This window comes from Varanus komodoensis, unplaced genomic scaffold (assembly GCF_004798865.1).
Source record: "Varanus komodoensis strain SLA01 unplaced genomic scaffold, ASM479886v1 scaffold22, whole genome shotgun sequence".
Taxonomy (NCBI): Eukaryota; Metazoa; Chordata; class Lepidosauria; order Squamata; family Varanidae; genus Varanus; species Varanus komodoensis.
Window position 1 is genome coordinate 12410671 of NW_025335606.1, and position 18936 is coordinate 12429606.

Here is an 18936-nt window from a genome sequence, read left to right on the forward strand (position 1 = left end):
TTTGTTTGTTAGCGTTATGCTTCCCAGAACTTTTATTTCATTTCCATTATGGGAAAAGGGGAAAATCTTGTGCAAATGGATTCTTGTTTATAGAAGTGAGATGTAATTCAAGAGATAAATTTTTTGCCGGTTCACAAAATTAGAAATGTACTGGCGGGTCTTATCGACAAGCATATCTGTTTTGGTGTATACCATACAACCTTCCCACCTGAGAGAAGGGCTACTGGTTTTCAAGGAAAAGATGGTCTGAAGTAAATGGATTGTAGATATGTGTAAGGTATGTGTCTACAGGCACAGAATATGCAAACTAGTAAATTGTACTGCCAAATGTTTCTTAAAGATGGCTTATAGCTAAGTGAGTTAGACCACTTTCCCTTTCTTTTTACTAAGTTTAACCTATTTTCTTTTTTCCCCATTGGTCCTAAATTCTTGTGGAGCTCTAGTTAGGTGTGTGTACACACATAATTTGGGATCTTTAACTAACTCCCTATGCACCATGTTTTCCCCCTTCTGCTTAGAGGAATTGTGTATAATTTGGCTTATTTGTTCTTTCGTGTTACTGTCATGTCCTATGGACAGTATCTTGTGGCTTTGTTTCTTGCATGGGGCTTCTTCAGGCTAATTATTGTTGAACTCTTGCACATGAGTTTCCTTTCATTAGCGTGTAAACTTTTGCACCATTTTCATGCTTTTAAGTGACCCATATAGCATTTTTGAACACAGAAAGAATGCATTAAAAGCAGTGCATTGTTTTGTTCTCATATGCATTCTAAGCTTTTTTGCCAGGTGGGGTTCCTCCACTCTTCCTAGTTGAATATGTTCTGGTAGAAAGTGTCCATACAAGCAGAAGAAACTCTTTATTAGTTTGTTTGATTTTTTTTAAAAAGGGAACTAGTCCACTTTTTAAAAACTCTACTGCAATTGACATGTAATCCTAACTGTTTTGACTGCATGGATGAGAGGGTAGCTTTTTTAAAATCCAACACAATTTTCACAGATGTCTACCTGGTGTATAGCCTCCAGTGTCTTCATTTGCTTTAGCTTGATTTATTACTGATAATAATAAATAGCTTTGACAAAACAAATGTTATCCCATGCAGCAAGAGCGTTGTCTATTTTTGTGAATAGCTGCCATTTCCCTAAGTATTACCGCACCTTATCTTGGTTTCTGTTCTGTCACATCTTTCATTGTTTCTAGGAATAGTAGTCATTTAGCCTTAGAATGATGGAAAACAGAAGACTGAAAAGGAACCTGTTGAGTTCTCTGTATCCATGATGGGTGATGTAAAGATGTAGTCTTTACATGGTTTTGTGGATGGATTTGACCTATGCCACCTGTGTTTTTCTGTCTTTCTAGTTTATGGCCAAAATTGGCCATCTGAGTATTTTATAGGGCTGAAAAGCACCTTTGCCTCCACAGTTTTCCTGCTTTGCATTGGATGCCTGTAATCCTCTATGTGTAGTAATGGGCATCTGAATTGGACTGTGAGCTTAATGGACCTTTCCTTTAAAATCCGCATGGATTTTATAATGTAAACATGCCATGCACATGCCTTCATAGAATCATTACACATCTTAAAATATTGAAAAGACATGTTGAAAACATCCTTAAGGGGCATTTCATGCATTCTGCAGGGGCAATCCCAACTTTGCCCCAAATGCAGTATCTTAAAATACTGCAAGAGGGGAGCTGCAATCAGTCTCGAAAGGCGTGTCTGTGTGCTTCCCAGGGTTACAAATGCATGCTTTCTTATTCCTACTTGGCATAATTAGTTGAATATCTAAATATGTAATGTAGCTGTCCAATTGTCTACTTTGCATTATGCAAACTCCTTGAGACAGGAACCTGCCTGTCTTTATATTACATTATTCTGTAAGACTGCTGAGTGTGTTGACAATGCTAAATAAATAAGTATGTGCCTCAAACATAGCAGCCTTTATCAGCAGGGGGCCTCTCAGTTGCAAGAGGCGTTCGTCTGCTTGCTTATTTTTGGCTTGCTGGGGCCAATTACGTAGGTGTTCTTGATGCGTTTTATCCCGGGACCATTGCAGAGTAGCTGTGTTCGGTCTGAAGAGATGCCAAACAGCACAGGCATTCCAAGAGCAGGGAAACCAAGCAGCATTCATGTCCCCACTGAACAGTGTTAATTCCTTTATAACTAAGCAGATGGCGCACCAATCTGTCAACTTATAATGAATGTGGTGTCTAATTCTAATTTTCAATTACCCAATGGCAGTTTACCCTTCTTGAAATCATCTTAGAGTATGAAACATTTTGACAATCAAAATACAAGTCTCCATTGGTATTTTATCCAGCTATCACATAAGATACATTAAAATTACCAAGAGCTTATTCATGAGAAAATGCTGTAATAAATTGCTATCTCCTAAGTGTAGCAGTGGGGGATTTTTTTACATATTTCTACAGAATCAGTAATTTTTTGTCTTTCTATTTGTATTCACAGACATATCAAGTTGACTTGAAGCCAAATGGATCAGATATCATGGTCACAAATGAAAACAAAAGGGAATATATTGAGTAGGTATCAATATATTTATTCAGTTTAAAATGTGTAAACATTTTAGTAGTTTGGCTGTTGAAATGAGGCTTCAAGATGACTTCAGCAGAAGCCATTCCAGAGTAAATCCTTTCTGTTAGCAATTGTAGATTCAGACATCACAGCTCCATAATTAAGATTTCTTGAAGAAGGAAGTTAATACTACCGTTAAAGATAAGTAATGTGTCCAATTCTTGAGCAACTATGGATTTTCTTATTGTTGGAAGTCCCTTGACATGGAACTGATAACATGCCAAAATGTGCATGACTACTTCCTTACCAAAATTTATGCAGAACTTGAAGCCCTAAGGTTCAGGTATCTTTACTGCAGTGGCCTAGCCATAGATCAAACAATCACTTCTGCTTTCTCCCACAATTTAATTTTTTAATCCTCAAATCCTTTCTGTACTATTCATGAAGAGATTTGCAAATGTTGTTACATTCATGTAAAAAACAAACAAAATTCTCATTCATCTGCACCAGTTGAGTTCAACCAGTGCAGCTATTTTGCCATCCTTGTAGCTGATCTAAACAATTGAAGTCCTCTGCCTAAATGGTCAAATATGATCAGTTAACTTTCCTCCATATTCTAATTTTTATTGCAAGCTCTGTATGTCCCATTTTTGAAAAATTAGCAAGTCCTGGTAAGGTCTTATCAAAATGACTGAAGAAAATGCTCACTCCTCCCAGTAGTTGACTCGCTGGGCCAAGTTGGATGATCGCAGGATGGCTGGCAAGGTTCCGTGTGTGGCTTATTCGGCACCCCGTGTTGCGTGCCAGCCAGATTTGGATACTTATCCTTGATGACGCAGTTTCCCGTGTGAACCCAGCAGGAGTGATTTGTTGGGATAAGTAATGAACCCGCAACCCTACATCTACCATGGGTTCTCGGTGGTTTGTTAGTCACTCCAACACACCAGGTCCACATAACGTAAGAAGCTGTGCTGGTGAGCAAAATTATGCAAATATGGCTGGCAAGCAACCCATGGTAGCTTAGCTGCTCCGCTAATCATCCAGACTGGCCATTGTCGGCATGGGTGAGAGTTTCATTCTGTTGTTGTTTCAATAACACATGCTTGAATTGCCAGCTGAAGTATAGTTGTGTCCAATGTGTTGCTGCTAGTAGATGAGCTAAACCAGGAGAAAAAATCCTAGAAAATTTAGAAATGTAGTGGTAGGTCTTAATAGTTCAGCATAGCTGTTTTTGTGTACACAGTACCTGGAATCTACCATGCAGCCACTTTAAAGAAGTACATACTGCTGGCTTTAAAGGAACAGATAATTTGAAGTAAATTTGTTTTAGATGCAAGGCCTATGTCTACAAATATGTACAAATATATAATATGCAAACTAGTGAGCTGTAGCTCCATTGTTCCATAAAAGATGCTTATAGCTAAGTGAATAAGCAGAAGGCAGACCACCTTCACTTTCTCTAGCATCCCTTTCTGTAGATTCTCTTTTTTCTCCCTATTCCCAGAGCCCCACAGGAACATTTGGAGTTGGTCACTAACTCCCTATGCACCATATTTTCCCTTCCACTTAGGGGAATGGTATTTAATTTGGCTTATTTGTTCTACCTGTGTTGTTCTTGTGTGGCTTTTTTTCCCTTATGTGTAGTTTCTCCAGGCTTATTATTATTATTATTATTATTATTATTACTATTATTATTATTATTATTATTATTATAACATTTCTATGCCGCCCCTTGCCGAAGCCTCGGGGCGGCTTACAACACAATAAGATATATTGAAATACAATAGAACATAATAAATTACCACTAAATACAAAAATACAAAAAATACACTGAGATACAATAATATAAAATTAAAATTAACAGTATAAAATAAGTAAATAAATAATATAGGAGGAAAAAAGAGAAGGAAGAAGAAGTTGCCCTGGTCAGATCATATATTTTAACAATTAAAATGATGTTTAAATAAAAAGGTCTTTACCTGGCGCCGAAAAACCAGTAACGACGGTGCCAGGCGGACCTCTTTGGGGAGTGAATTCCATAGGTTGGGTGCCACCGCAGAGAAAGCCCTCCTCCGAGTACTTACTCTCCTAATTTCTTTCATGGAGGGTTCCCGGAGAAGGGACTCTCCCGCAGATCTCAAGGGGCGGTCGGGCATATACGGACGTAAGCGCTCGTTCAGGTAGCCAGGACCCAAGCCATTTAGGGCTTTATAGGTCATAACCAACACCTTGAATTGGGCCCGGGCTTCAGTGGGAAGCCAGTGAAGCTGACGGAGGACTGGAGTCATGTGAGCATAACGCCCCGTCCCCGTCAGCAACCTGGCAGCTCTATTTTGCACCAATTGAAGTGTTCGGACCATCTTCAGGGGAAGCCCCACGTAAAGCGCGTTACAGAAGTCTAGGCGGGAAGTCACCAGCGTGTGTGTCACCGTCGCCAGGCAGTCGTACTCCAGGTAGGGGCGCAGCTGATTAATCAGCCGAAGCTGAAGGAAGGCGCTCCTCGCCACCACTGTCACCTGAGCTTCCAAAGAAAGCTCCGGGTCGAGAACTCTTGCACATTAGAGTTAGCTTTCATTAGTCTGTAATCCTCTGCATCATTTTCATTTTTGTGCCTTTAAATGACTGGTGATCATCAAATGAATGATTTAGAATCAGTGCATTTTTTGTTCTTGTATGCACTCTAAGCTTTTTTGCCAGGTGGTGTTCCTCCCATGTTCCTAGTTGAATTTGTTCTGGCAGAAAGTGTTTATCAATCAGTAGAATAGATTAATCTCTTTTTTACTTTGCTTGCTTTTTAAAGGAAGAAACTAGTCCACATTTCCCTTTAACTTTATTTTATTTTAGTCCATCCAGTTTTCACAAATGTTCATCTAGTGCATACCTTTAATTACTGCTATTGTAATGTATTCATTTAATTTTATGTTGCCTTGTTTTCATAATAATGTGTAACTCAGCAAAAAGGAGAGAAATAATGGCTGAACTCTTCGAACTATTATGCATCTGCTGTGCCTTGTTCACCACCCTTCACATGTGGGTCACGTGTGGGCTCGATTTACATAATTACCTTCACTGTCATGGCTTCTCGTGTCATGTGGAGACAGTGAGGATGGCTTTTTCAAGCTGGTTACCAACCACCCAGAATGCATGAGTTGTTAGGGAGTTGTGGGGTTGTTACCCAGCTCAGCAAATGACCCTGGCCAGGTTTGCATTGCAGAAGATGCTGCAGCAACAAGGGCAGGTATCAACAAATCGGTGAACCAGGCCGCTGAGCAGTTCGGACCGGTCATTACATTCCCTGCATTTTGGATTGAAATCAGAATAGTTATTTTTAATGGAACTTCAGCTTTGGTTTCTTTTTAAAAAATAAAATCACGTATATGTGGATTTCACTATGTCAAGGATCTGAAAGTATTATGTACATTTAAAACTAATTTATGAAAAAAGATAGCTTGGAGGCAACCTTTATTGACTTTCCAGAATATGAAAAGCCAAAGCACATTTTGAGTTCCATGGAACTTTCCCTCTAAGGTTTGTTTTGTTTTAAAAGAACAGCAGCCACTAGAGGCTGTTATCAAGGTAATATATGTGAGGTGCAAGTTTCAGAAGAAAAATAGCCAGTGAACTAAGCAATGCTAGAAACAGCCTGTATTGACTGCTTTTGTTAGAAATAAAATGGTAGAAAGTGACATGAAACTCAGTGGTACGTGTGCTTTGGCCTTAACTCTTAAATATGGATATGTTAACAAGAAGCACCCTATTTGAAGCCATTTTTAAATAAAGTTATTTTTATTTTTCTTAACCTTAATATAATGAAAGAAGCTAATTACCAAAGGAGCTGAAAGAACAATTTCATGGATTCCCTGCATGACGCACCATCTATAAACATTCATAGTTAATATAAAATAGAGTTATATAGTAGCGTTAGAGACCTGTATAGCAGAGTCACCTTTAAAGCATATTTGCAAAGCTCTTTAAATATAAATATCTGTGTCCTTTGAATTGCTGTTTTATCCTCATTGGTAATTTTCCTTAACCATTTCCTTGGTTTCCCCAGGGAAATTGCAGAATTAATGAAAAGCCCTGTGCCTTGTGAGGGAACAGCAGTTGGAAGGGAAGAACTGCATTTGCCTCATTTGTTCCTTTTGCATTCTATCTCAGTTTGATGAAAAATTATTGAAGCTCTAAACGGGAAGCCAGAAGAAACATTAGGGTGTTAAGAGATTTAAATGATCTCTCATTTTTCTAATCAAAGTGTTGCTTTTTCTTGTGTACTCTAGCTTAGTCATCCAGTGGAGGTTTGTCAACAGGGTTCAAAAGCAAATGAATGCATTTCTGGAGGTAAGCTGCTTCATTAGCCTCTTGTCTAATGCTTTAAATATCCCATTTTATGGTTTTATGATCATAAATTGCTTGAAATTGATGGCTTTTTAGCAAGAACAGCAGTATATAAATGTCATTAAAACATAAAAGTGGTCTTCTGGCGCTTGGCCTATGTTACTAGTTCTGACTAGATTTTGCATTTTTTACTTGAAAGTTAGGTTGGCTTCTAAAGCATGCATCAAAGCAATATCAACTGTGTATGAAGCATAGGAAGCAGTATCTGAAGCGTGAAATTTCAGGGGCACAATCAACAATACTGCACTCACTCTGTGCGTACTTTGGGATGTCTTAGTAAGACCATCTTCCTTCCTTCCCTCTCTGCACATTGAGGGAGAGGATGGAATATTAGGTATCTGTGCAGGAGTTGCAGACCTGCCTTCTGTCCTGAAAAATTGCTATTTAAGTGTAAGTTGCAGATGAGGAAGAGGAAGGTGAAAAGACAACTATCCAGAACCCTATTGAGTGCTATGCCAACTGCCCTGTCCAGGTGGTGTTTGTGCCCTTTGAGTCAGAGAGAATGATTGAGGATAAAGAGATAAAGATACTATTTTTAGTATCTCATGGCTACATGTGCTTTTTTATTTCATGATAAAGATAGCCAGAAAATCCAGGTTTCTTAATTGTTTCTTGCCTGCTTATACTGACATTTCAATCTTGGAAAGACAGCATTTCATCCCAAACATGTTCCCCAAGCCCCCTCATTGCTGTCTATTAAAAAATTACTTATGCCAAATAATTTTTCCCATTAGGGGCTGAACTCATTATTAAGGCATGCTGTAAACATGCAACAGAATGAGGTGATATGGCAGAAAGACTGTACACTTTGGAGTGTGAGTAGGGAATGCTATTTTTCAAGTGTTCCTCCATCTGAAAACCTTCCTTCAAGTAAGGAAGCGCAGCAGGATCTGAGGTTCCAGTCAAATTTGCCTCTTTCCTATGCTGCTTTTGTCCTTGGAGTTATCCATTTATTTTAAATGCAGGGAAACATTGAAAAATACAACCCTTCGCCTGTTTTCTGAAGTAGTTCAGGTCATCCTACCACCTGAATTGCTGTACTGCTCCTTCAGTTGCACAAGAAGAGCAGGCCTGAATCTTTACATTTGGGGGGCAACCAGATGCACACGTTGGAACATCCTTTACCCAGGCAATGGGAGACGCTGCGCATGATTGTATTGGAAGGCTGGTTCAGATTTAGTTTGGCTCCCAGCTCTTAGTCCAGTGCGTTCCAGGCTAGCTACTACTGTTTTCCATGCATCAGGCTACTCGTTTGCTGCCCATACATATTGCAGGACTATGTAGGGATGGGACGAACCTTGCCAGAATCCATCCCTCCAAGAATCACAGGCTTCCTCTTGTGCTTGACCCAGTGCTCCAGAGAGAGCTGATCTGAGAGGAAGTCCATGAAAACTCGCCAAGCCCTGGCGCATAGCCAGCAACCTTCTTCCACAGCAGCAGCAGCAGCCCAAAGGGGACACACTGCTTGTGCCGTGGCTTGGGGGGAGCGTTCCTGGGGGCACCCTGTGACCCAGGGCCCCAGGGCCAGTTTTCTTCAGTGTGAGGAGAAGCCACTGTGAGCAGCTGCTTCCACCACACTTGGAACGTGGCTCCTAGCAGCACCTGTGATGCTGGGCACACTCAGGAACTCAGACTCTGGGCCTGCACAGAGTGGGCCGGAGTCCAGAGAGCCAAGCCCAAAGGCTTCCCAGCCGCACCCGGATTCTTCACACACCCCTAGAACCACGGCTGTCTGTCGTAGCGGATGCAGTTCAGATCTCTATAGCAACTGAAAGCTCCATGCCTGAATAGTTTAGCTGTGCATCCAACCCTGGACCTCTGGCTTGTCTTTCCTCTGACAAGCCAGAGAAACCGCTCATGGTTTAGCAAGTTCTTTAGCCACAGCTGTGTGCAGAAGGAACAAGGTGCAGCAAGTTGTGGGTAGGGATGATGACATACAGACTGGGACATGGGCTGTTCCAGCAGGTGAAGAAGCAGGCCATTTTTTTCAGGCCGCCACAGTTTCGTATTGCATGAATAACCCTGGAATGGAGCAAGAGGGTGTGGCAAAACTGTGCACCTGGCGTGAACCCAGTAGCATCCCCACACCACCCGTGGCAACTGTTTTGTGGTGCTCACATTAGGTCATGCTGATTACCCTCTGTGAAGTCTTAGAAAGCAACCCAAGTTCTAGAGATTAGAAGCTATCGGTTGCACCCTTCCACTAGATTGCTGTATTTCTCTCTAAACTGGTTTGTAAATTTAAGGAAAGCTTTGTGGTCTACAACATTAAGACCTGACACCCAGCCTTATTTATAGGAAAGACATCAAAATCATTAAATAATGTATTTGTTCTCTTCTCTCTTTTTCTCTACCCCCCCCCCACCCCAATCTCAGGGTTTCACAGAACTCCTGCCTACTGACTTGATTAAAATTTTTGATGAGAACGAGCTGGAGGTTAGTTGCCTTTTATTTTTGTCTTCCTTTACTCTTAAAAGAAGCATTTTCTTCTAGAATGTTGACAGAGCAATTGGTTATAGTGTTCAGGAGGAAAAATAATAATTCTATTGTCAAATTTCGTAAAGGTGCTTCATTGTGTACATAACTGTCAGCAACCAAGCAAGTCCCTTGACTTTCTTAGGACTTCCTAATAATACATGAGCAATTACATTTGACCAGCACCTCAAAAGGCTCTAGTCCAGCCAAGCACTAATGCATTTTGATTTTCCTGATACATCAAAAAAAGGTCATCCAATCTTTCATCTGTTCACTCAGAGGGAATCCCATTAATTTCACCAGCCACTAGCATTAGCCACAAAATGTAAAGATTATCTTCTCTTAATTCCTTAAAATTTATCATTTTTCTAAGTTTTATTTTAACTTTCCAAAATTTGTACAGAACATTTAGCAAACTACTTTTTTAATTATTCAGAAGATTAGGCTGCAGTCCTGGGCCCATTTTCCTGATCTAAGTCCAAGTATTCATTTACAGTGCAATCCTATGAAGGTAACCCTACGGAAATTAGTGGGAGTTTGCTCCCAGATAAATGGATAAAAGTTTTCAGCTTTATCAATTGGTGCTACCAATGTAGATTAATGACTGCATACAAGATGGAGCTTTTTCATTATTAATATTAATGAACCACTGTTACTATGTAAACCTATTGAAGAAAGAAAATGAAGAAAGTGGCTACACTTGTTAGCCATTGTTTAAGTTGTCCTGAGTGATTTGGCCAAAACAAGAGTACATAAATAAAATAGGTAATTAATAGAAAATAATTGGTTAAGATGATGACTTATTACATTTAAATCCTTCTTCCCATCTCTTGTAATGCCTCCCCTCTGAAAACGGGAATGTTTCAGCCATGTAGATTGTATTGGGCCACAAAATCAAACATGATTACTAAAGAGTAAGTCTACTGAATACAGCAAGACTTGCTTTCAAGTAAACATGCATTGGATTGTGCGGTTAGTAATGGTTACTACATGTCTTAGTATACCTTCTAACCTTGCTCATACTGTCACCAAATTGGCCCTGAAAACTCAAGGGAAAATACATTTAGATATTTCATATTTGTAGAATCAAATCTGTCAATTCTGCAAAACTTTAGTGGAAAGGAAAGAATATTTCATCTGAATGTACTGTTATCTCTTAACTTTAGTAAGATTCACAAAAAACAAAGGCTCCCATGTTAGTCATAAAGTTCCAAAATCTATATCCATGTAATAACTTGATTCAGCCACACACACACACACACGATGTATATTTCAATAAGACTGTTTTAACATAGCAGGAAACTTGGGATGGCAGGATCCAAGAAAACACTAGTTGCTCATAGTACAGTGATGGCAAACCTTTTAGAGACCGAGTGCCCAAACTGCAACCCAAAACCCACTTATTTATCCCAAAGTGCCAACCCTGCAATCAAACCTGAATACTGAGGTTTTAGTTTAGAAAAAACAGCTCACAGGCAGTCCAAGCAAATATACATATGTCCTTGGCAGCGCACTGACCCACTTGCAAAAGCTCAGACAAGTCACGGCTGATGAGTCATGGCTCGTGATGCCATCAGCTGGTGCCACTACTGCTTTCCAAGCTGCACATGGCCCCTGTGTACGCTGTTATCTGATGCTCGGCTGCTGGGGCAATGCTGGGGCAACTTGGCTCACGTGCCAATAGGGAGGGCTCTGTGTGCCTGCTGTGGCACGTGTGCCATACGTTCGCCCCCAATGTCATCAGTCTTTGTTGTGAACCCTCAAACAATGTTCATGTATTTACAGTTGCTCATGTGTGGTCTTGGTGATGTTGACGTCAATGACTGGAGACAACATGCAATCTACAAGAATGGATACTGTCCAAACCATCCTGTCATTCAGTGGTTCTGGAAGGTAGTACTATAATTCACAGGATAAACTGTGTGTTTTTTCTTCCCTGACGTCTTCCTGGTTGCATGTACTAAAACAAGTATTGATCTCTGATGACTTCTTAACGTAAACGAGTGTTCTTGAGAAGCCCTCCGTCCATTTTGATTTCAATGTCAGTTATAAATCCCTGATGTAAAATTAAGCAGGTGGGTGTGAGAGTCACATCTTTAAAGCATCCATAAGCTTAATGTCTGCTTTATAGGCTGTCCTCCTGATGGATGCTGAGAAGCGTATCCGACTGTTGCAGTTTGTAACTGGGACGTCACGAGTGCCTATGAATGGATTTGCTGAACTTTATGGTGAGTTGATTTGCAAGTGACTGAGATGCTTTCTGATAGCTTAGGACAGTATATTCTGGAAACATGGATTCTTACAAGCAGGGCCAGCCTACAGTGTTTTGCTGCCTGAGGGAGAGACCAGACAGTGCTCGTTCCCATTCCTTGTTCAAAAGCTGTGAATGGACAAGCAGCTGAATTTTTGTTTAAGGAAAACCAGCGTGGTGTATTGGTTAAGAGTGTGGGACTGGGACTCCGGTGACCTGGGTTCTGCTCCCTGCTTGGTGCCAACCAGCGTGACTTTGGAACAGTCACAGACTCTCAGTCCAGCCTACCTCACAGAATTGTTGTGGTAATAAGATTGAGAACAACAGGGGAGAATGATTTAAGCTGCTTTGAGCTCATAAGAAAAAAGTGGGATAAAATCTAATAAATAAAATAACGCTAGCAGTGGGACAGCACCTTCCACTACACCTTAGAAGCAGCGGGTTAGCTGAGGAGTGCAGCCCAGAGCTTCTTCCTCCCACACTTGCTGCATCTTCCACCTGAGATCACTGCCTCACTCTGCCTACTGGAGGACCAACCCTGTTTACAAAACTAGTGAATGTATCCTCTCCCCCGTCCGTATGCTACGTACATCCATGTGGAAAGATGGCTTTAGTTAAAAGTACAAAGTCTACCTTGTACTGTTCACTAGTTTTCTGCTTAGTATGGGTTAAGGATGTAGACCAGGTTTAGTCACAGAGAACCTCCACAAAGGAAACTATCTCAGAAGGAGCAAAACCTCAGAGCAGAACTACACGTAACAAGGCAAGCCCATATTGCTGTGCAAGTCTCTGTCTGCTTTATAATTGGGGGGGGGGAATTTATGCAGAAGAAGCAGTGAGCATCGGGGGTGTGGGGGCGGATGAACCTTTTCCTACCTATTTATCATCGCCAGCAAATGGTCCCTTGGCAGTTTTAAAGCTAATCTTGGGCTTTTCAGGCCACTGTTGCAGTTTACTGCTGAAAGTCTGCAGCAAGCTGCAATGGTTTCGCTGCTGCAGTGACAAATTCAGGGGCAGTGGGGGGCTGCATTTGATGTTCTGTGGGCCACACACTACCCACCCCTGCAGTATGGCAACCCAGTGGAGGCTGCTCACCCCATTGTGCAAAACAGATCTTGGCCTGATCCTGGCAGAATGGAAGCTGGCCCAGAGGTTGTTTTCTCCAGCTTTTAAAGTGCTCATGGACTTGGGCTCCAGCTCAGCAAGTCATGGGTTCAGCAAGTCTGCAGTTGTTGCTCCTGGTTGCTCTTCCTTTCCCTGTCAGAGTACGTGCACTCACTTTGGTCACGGAAATGGTGCATCTATATGTAGGAGCTGCTCACACATCATGGTCAGATGGAGTGTTGCTGATGGAGACTAATAGATTGTCATATTTCCAAGCAGTATCTAAAGTGCATTTTTCCATTCATGTGTTTCTGCTCTTGATCCAGGTTCAAATGGTCCTCAGCTGTTTACAATAGAGCAATGGGGAAGCCCTGATAAATTACCCAGAGCTCACACATGGTAAGTAATGAACACCAACCATTACCTTATTTGTGAAGGTTTACTCTGGTTCCATCTGAATTAAGTATGTGGAAGTTGTTTTCAGCAGCATGTACTGAGTTTCCTTCCTCACCTATTTTCAGTTTTTGTTAACTTTCATACATTAGACTTGCATATTAATGAATTCAAAATGCAAATAGGAGAAGGTTCCTGATGTTAAGTTCCCATCTCGTTTGATGTGATCAGCAACAGCAATGGAATCTGTGGCTATTTGGGAAAATTCCAATGTCGCCTCTGTATCCTGTATCTCTGTGAGGGCGCATCCCTCTCAGTCATGCCCTCAAGGCTCAGAAGCTTTCAAACATAGAACCTTTCAAGCATCCAGTGCAGAGAGGGATGCGCAATCTCGCTGCTCCTTCCAGGCTACATTTTGGCTAAGCAGCCATTTTCAGCCATCCAGCGGAGGCGCTTCAGCCGAGGAGAGAGGGATGATGTGCCATCAGAGTGGTCCATATCCCAGTCTCTTTCCCAGCCTCAGAGAGGCAGCCAGGACCTTTCCTTCTGTACTGGCTGCAAGGGGAGGACCGCAACATGGATTCCCAGCTCTCCGCTGGAGTCCTGTTTCCAGCACTTGACATGATAATCCGAAGTACCCCAGGGCAAAATGCAGTCTGCAATGCCAGAGCAATCTGGGTAGAGAAGAATTACAGTTACAACTCGGTTCTGCTTTTTGTTGGTAATATTTCCTTTTTATTATTACTTATTTAAAATTCTTTTACCCCGCCCTTTCTCCAAATTGAGCACAGAGCAAGCAAAGAAATTAGTAAGCAACCAGAACATCATCCTTTCACACTAAAACAGTTAAAATACAGCAATAATCACTTATCCTAAAATGCAAAAACCAACAAGTCAGGAGCACAAATGCTTGTATAAATAAAGTTGTTTATCTTTGCTTTAAAATAGCTGTCACTGTTTTATTCATAAGGTAATCGCCCCATGTGTAAATCACATTTAAGTCTATCTGCATGAGGAGTGGAAAGGTAACAGAACTGGACTAATTGCTTCTTAGTCCTTGCTAGTTCTTTTTGTGTTGCTGGCAAGTGCACAGGCAGGACCAGCATCTTGGCTAGGCCTCTGCCTGGGCCCACTGGTAAGAGTCCCCTACAACTACCCCTCCTTTTCACCTGACTCTCAGACAAAGCTGGTGCTGAGAGTGAGGTGCACTGAATGCCTCAGCCCTTCACTCGCTGGCTGTCAGGCAGGCAGCTGGTAACAGTGAGGAGAAGGAAGGTAAGGAGTAGCAGCAGTGGTGAGAAGGGAGACACACGGAGAAAGAAGATCCACTGAAGATGTCTTGCCCAAAGGCCCGCAAAGGGTGGCACTGAGAACAGGGCTTCCTGCTCACCACCACTGATACTCCACGCTAGAAGCTGCACGTTTTAGTGAATCTTTTCCATTACTCTTGTGAGTACAGGGGAGTTTCCTCAGGAACCAGGCCTGCTTCCTGTCTCAAAGAAAGGCATCGAAAAGGCCTGACCTGGTACATGGGAAAACCTCTTGTCATGGAAGCCTCCTTCACCATACTCCTTTCAGAAACATCTGCAGTAGCGATCAAGTCTGGAAAACCCCCTCTTATTTGATATTGTGGATAATTCATTTTGCAGTGTTCCGAGGGGATCAAATCACCCCCAGATCCTGAAGCTGTTTGGCTGCAAGTCTTTAGGCTATCTTTATCTCTTATGTTTCAAGTCACCTTTCAGGGCAAAATTAATGTCAGTCACATTGACCCTCCAGGATTCTGCCAAGAGCTCTAAATAAAGTATTACTGCAGTCAGTGACAAAGGCAGATGGTCCCTGAGGAAGACAAGGAAGGAAACAAATCAGTACCTATCTTTCTTCTTTATTATTTTTGAAAAAGAGGCCAGTAAGAATTCTGTCAGAAACTTCAAGCTTGAATGAGATTTTAAAATAGAGCTTTTGTGTGTCTGCCTAAAGTAAGCGGGGGATAGCATACATTCAAAAAGAATGAACTAAAGTCCCTCATGTTAGCTGGATATTGCTCTCATTCCTGACTAATTTATTACCTTGCCTCCCACTTTCTGAAAAATGAATAGATTCAGACAATTTAGTTGGCTGCTTCTCTCCCTCTGTTCTTTTTGGACACTGTAGTCCATTTTGGACTCCTCCTCCTCTCTTTCTTGCCTTGGAAAATGGGTAGAAAGGGCCTTGTAGAAAGTCTGTGACTCAGCAGTACACAGCGGGAGAAGAAGAAAGCAACTATCCAAGGGCTACTGCTTTGTCTTAGAAATGCCTTATTCTGCTGCATTGTTGAAAAACAATGGAAAGCACAAAATGGTTTATACAACATGGTACAGTAGAATGGACTCTTGCGTAAACCCTGTATGGGTGCGCAAGTTTCCCTCGCCTTTCTTCCTTTCCTACCAGGGAATCCTTTTAGCGCTGCTCTTTAGAAAGAATTATCCTTGGGAACAGAACAAGAAGCCCTCTTCTAGAATAGGCCTGTTGTAGGCAATGCCAGGCCCATAAAGTACAGCTAGTTGCTCCTAAAATAGGAGACTGGCTCCCTAAGAGAAGCATACCCTGCCAACAGATGAATGGGGGCCTGCATTGCCACCGGTAGATCCATTTTTATGAACATTGAACTGAATTGTTTCACTTGTTTACCACGTATCACCAAATGGTCCACTGAAGCAAACCCGGTTTACTTTGCTCTGAAGTCTTATGTTTGGGCTACAGTATCTTCTGGAAGAGGTAAAAATGCAAGAACACTTCCGTCTGGGCAAGTTCAAAGCACTTCTGTGCCCCCAGGATCCTCAGTGATCGCTCCCTCCCCACAGTAGCTTTCTGCTGGCTCAAAGCCATGCATGGATATTCACACTTTTACAGAAACCATCCATCCATCCAGTCATAGCAATTTTCAACTGGGCAATATGGAGTCTGGTGCTGTGACAGCCTTTGCTTCTCTTCCCTTCCCTTCTTCCATTTCTGTCCTCCATAGAGACGAGTCCATAGCTGCCTCTATGGACTCTATAGCTCCAAGCTGTCCAGGGGCAGAACAGAATATGACAATATTCTGAGATGATTTGGCTTTACAGTATTTTATCAGTTCCTGGCACATACATGAGCATATTACTGCATAGCCCATTCTGCTATGAAAAGTATGGATGGCATCCTTACTGACAGATCCAGAACTGGCCAAATCCCAACCTAAAGCTTCAGTGTGTCACTCAGACAGGCTCCTTTGGGAGCTCTGTTCAAACGAGCACTGATCGCGCCGAATGTTGCCACAAAGATGGACCTGGTTGGGGACCTTCAAGGGCAGCCTAGTAGGGCCCACGGACAAGGGGCTCGTGGTCTCCTTCCTTCTCCACTTTGCCATTTGCAACCTGCTTGTCTGGGCCAGAATGAGAGGCGGGAGGACAGCAGTGGGGGCAGGATAGGGGAGGGAAGGATGCTCCTGCCAGTGCGCTTCTTGACACTCTGCCTGTCGAGCGAGCAAGTGGTAGGACTGAGGGGAGAGAGATGAGGGGCAGGAGCACCCAGAGGAAGTGAACTCACCAAAGGAGGTCAAGTTTTAAGTGCATCTTGCCTAAGGGAGCCAACACTGGCACAAGTCTCTATGCAATCTACAAAATGCGTATCAGTGTGAAGTTAATGTTTTTATGTGTCATCAAGTCATCTCCAACTTATGGCAACCCTATGAATGAAAGCCCTCCAAAATGTCCTATCCATGACAGCCATGCTTGGCTCTTGTAAATTCAAGGCTTCGGCTTCCTTTATGGAGTCAATGCATAATTGATTTGATCTTCTTCTGCCTTCAACTTTCCCTAGAACGATTGTCTTCTCCAGGATGTTTTGCTGTTTCACGATGTGCCTGAAGTAGGAGAGCCTCAGTTTTGTCATGTTTACTTGTAGGGAAAGCTCTGGCTTGAGTGAATACAGTTGTGTAATTATGACACCTTCTGTCCACTTCCATTTCAGCTTTAATCGCCTTGATTTACCTCCATATGAATCTTTTGAAGAATTGCGGGAGAAGCTTCTTATGGCTGTTGAAAATGCTCAAGGATTTGAAGGAGTGGATTAAAATGGTACCTGCTCCTGATCGTTGTTGTTCTTATTATTAAAACAAAGATTCTGTTCACGGAGCAAGTTCTGCGTGCATTTTTGATTGGCCTAACAGACATTTTACAAGAGACAGTTGCAGAACAGTTGCACAGCGGTTGGTTCATGGAGCAAACTCTTGTACAGTGCAGATGTCTAAATCCAGCAATTGGAAGTAACCTTCACCTGTGGATAGTATTTCTGAATTTTTTCACGGCAAATTACCAACGGGTTGACGTGTACTCTGACTACATTTCAGCAGGACTTGATCTATTTATGTTATGCCTCTGTAGGCAAAAGCCCTTAATAAATGTTTTACATACTTTCTAATGACATTGAATGGAATTAATCATTTTACAGGTATAGTATTACACCTTATGTTTACTTTTTAAAAATGATTTAGACATTTTCAGATTTTATTTCATTACAATTAAACAAAAAATCATATACTGGAAAAAATGATCTTATTTCTTTAATTTGTGTAGATTATGCCAGTGACATTTTATTATCAAAAGTCCTTCTTTTGTTGTTTTTAGTCTTATGCCCTTGATTATTTAGAATCCTAGAAGCAAACTTTTGCAAGAAATGTTCTGTGAATTGGAAATATTATCAGAAAAATGACAAATGCCTTTGGATTGAATTGAACTTTCACAAAGAGAGAAAACGGCTTTAGTAATTTGGGTGTATAGTATTTTATACAACTCAAAAGAATATTTACAAATTACCAAGGATCATAAAGTAACACAGCATGCCAAATTTCTCATTCAATAAAGAAATTGCCTCACTATTCCTTAATAATATTTATATGTATTATAGCTCCTTTGTCGATGGGGTTGGCATTATTGTCATTGGGGAAAATGCTTAATCCTGTTGCTTACCTTTGTATAGTGACTGTTTTATTAATTCTCTACTCTTTGCGATGAAGGCATTTTGAATGAGTCCTGGCTGCGCTTGATCTGGAGGCTGTGGAAACCAGATCCTTGGAATCTCCTGTTTGTATGCGTTTGCTAATAGCATCTAAATGATTGGGATTTTTCCCCTTTTATTTTTAGCTGCACCCATTCTAGAAGCACTTTATGTACTACATGGAGCTCATATCTTTTTTTAAATCATAAACATTAATGTGATGATATACTTACCCCTGCCCATGTCTTTTTGGTGCAATATCTTTCAGTTGTGACTCTGACAGCGGCTGGCAAAGTAAAGCAAACAAACCTATAGAGCTGGAATTTCAGACAGAAATTGTACTTTGTGGGACTGGGGGATTTTCCCTGACCAAGATTTATTTAATATACACAGTTATCTAGCCACTTTTGTAACCTATGACATGTTGCATGATTAAATGATAATGCTGAACTTGTAACTGTGATGTAACAGATTAAAGGGGAAAGAGCAGACGTGGTACCTGTGATCCACTTGAAGAAGACTCGTGGCAGAAGCATGTTGACCAATCACAGAGCGGGTTCAGTTCAGCTTGACACATCTTTGACCCCTTCATGCAAAACCAGCAACCCAGCTAAGGCTGCAAGCTTAAGCACACTTACTGGCGAGTAAGCCCCATTGGACACAGTGAGGTTTATGTCTGAGTAAAGATGCACAGGATTGGACTGCACAGGTTATTTTCACAGGCTTAAATATTCCACCAGATCCACAGCATTCTCTCTTTTTTATTTACTCTTC

At 41.5% G+C, this 18936-nt stretch overlaps 1 protein-coding gene across 18 annotated transcripts in view; it reads left to right on the forward strand.

Moving 5' to 3' along the window:
• The window catches only part of NEDD4L (NEDD4 like E3 ubiquitin protein ligase), a 276361-nt gene extending 258775 nt beyond the window's left edge, over positions 1 to 17586 (forward strand). For all 18 annotated transcript variants that reach the window (XM_044431161.1, XM_044431162.1, XM_044431172.1 and 15 more), the window contains 7 exons: positions 2466 to 2539; positions 6809 to 6869; positions 9303 to 9362; positions 11187 to 11294; positions 11533 to 11629; positions 13083 to 13155; positions 17137 to 17586. In XM_044431161.1, coding sequence (XP_044287096.1) covers positions 2466 to 2539; positions 6809 to 6869; positions 9303 to 9362; positions 11187 to 11294; positions 11533 to 11629; positions 13083 to 13155; positions 17137 to 17239 — 576 coding nt within the window. In that variant the 3' untranslated portion in view covers positions 17240 to 17586. The remainder of the gene's footprint in view (positions 1 to 2465; positions 2540 to 6808; positions 6870 to 9302; positions 9363 to 11186; positions 11295 to 11532; positions 11630 to 13082; positions 13156 to 17136) is intronic.
• Positions 17587 to 18936: the final 1350 nt, after the last annotated feature.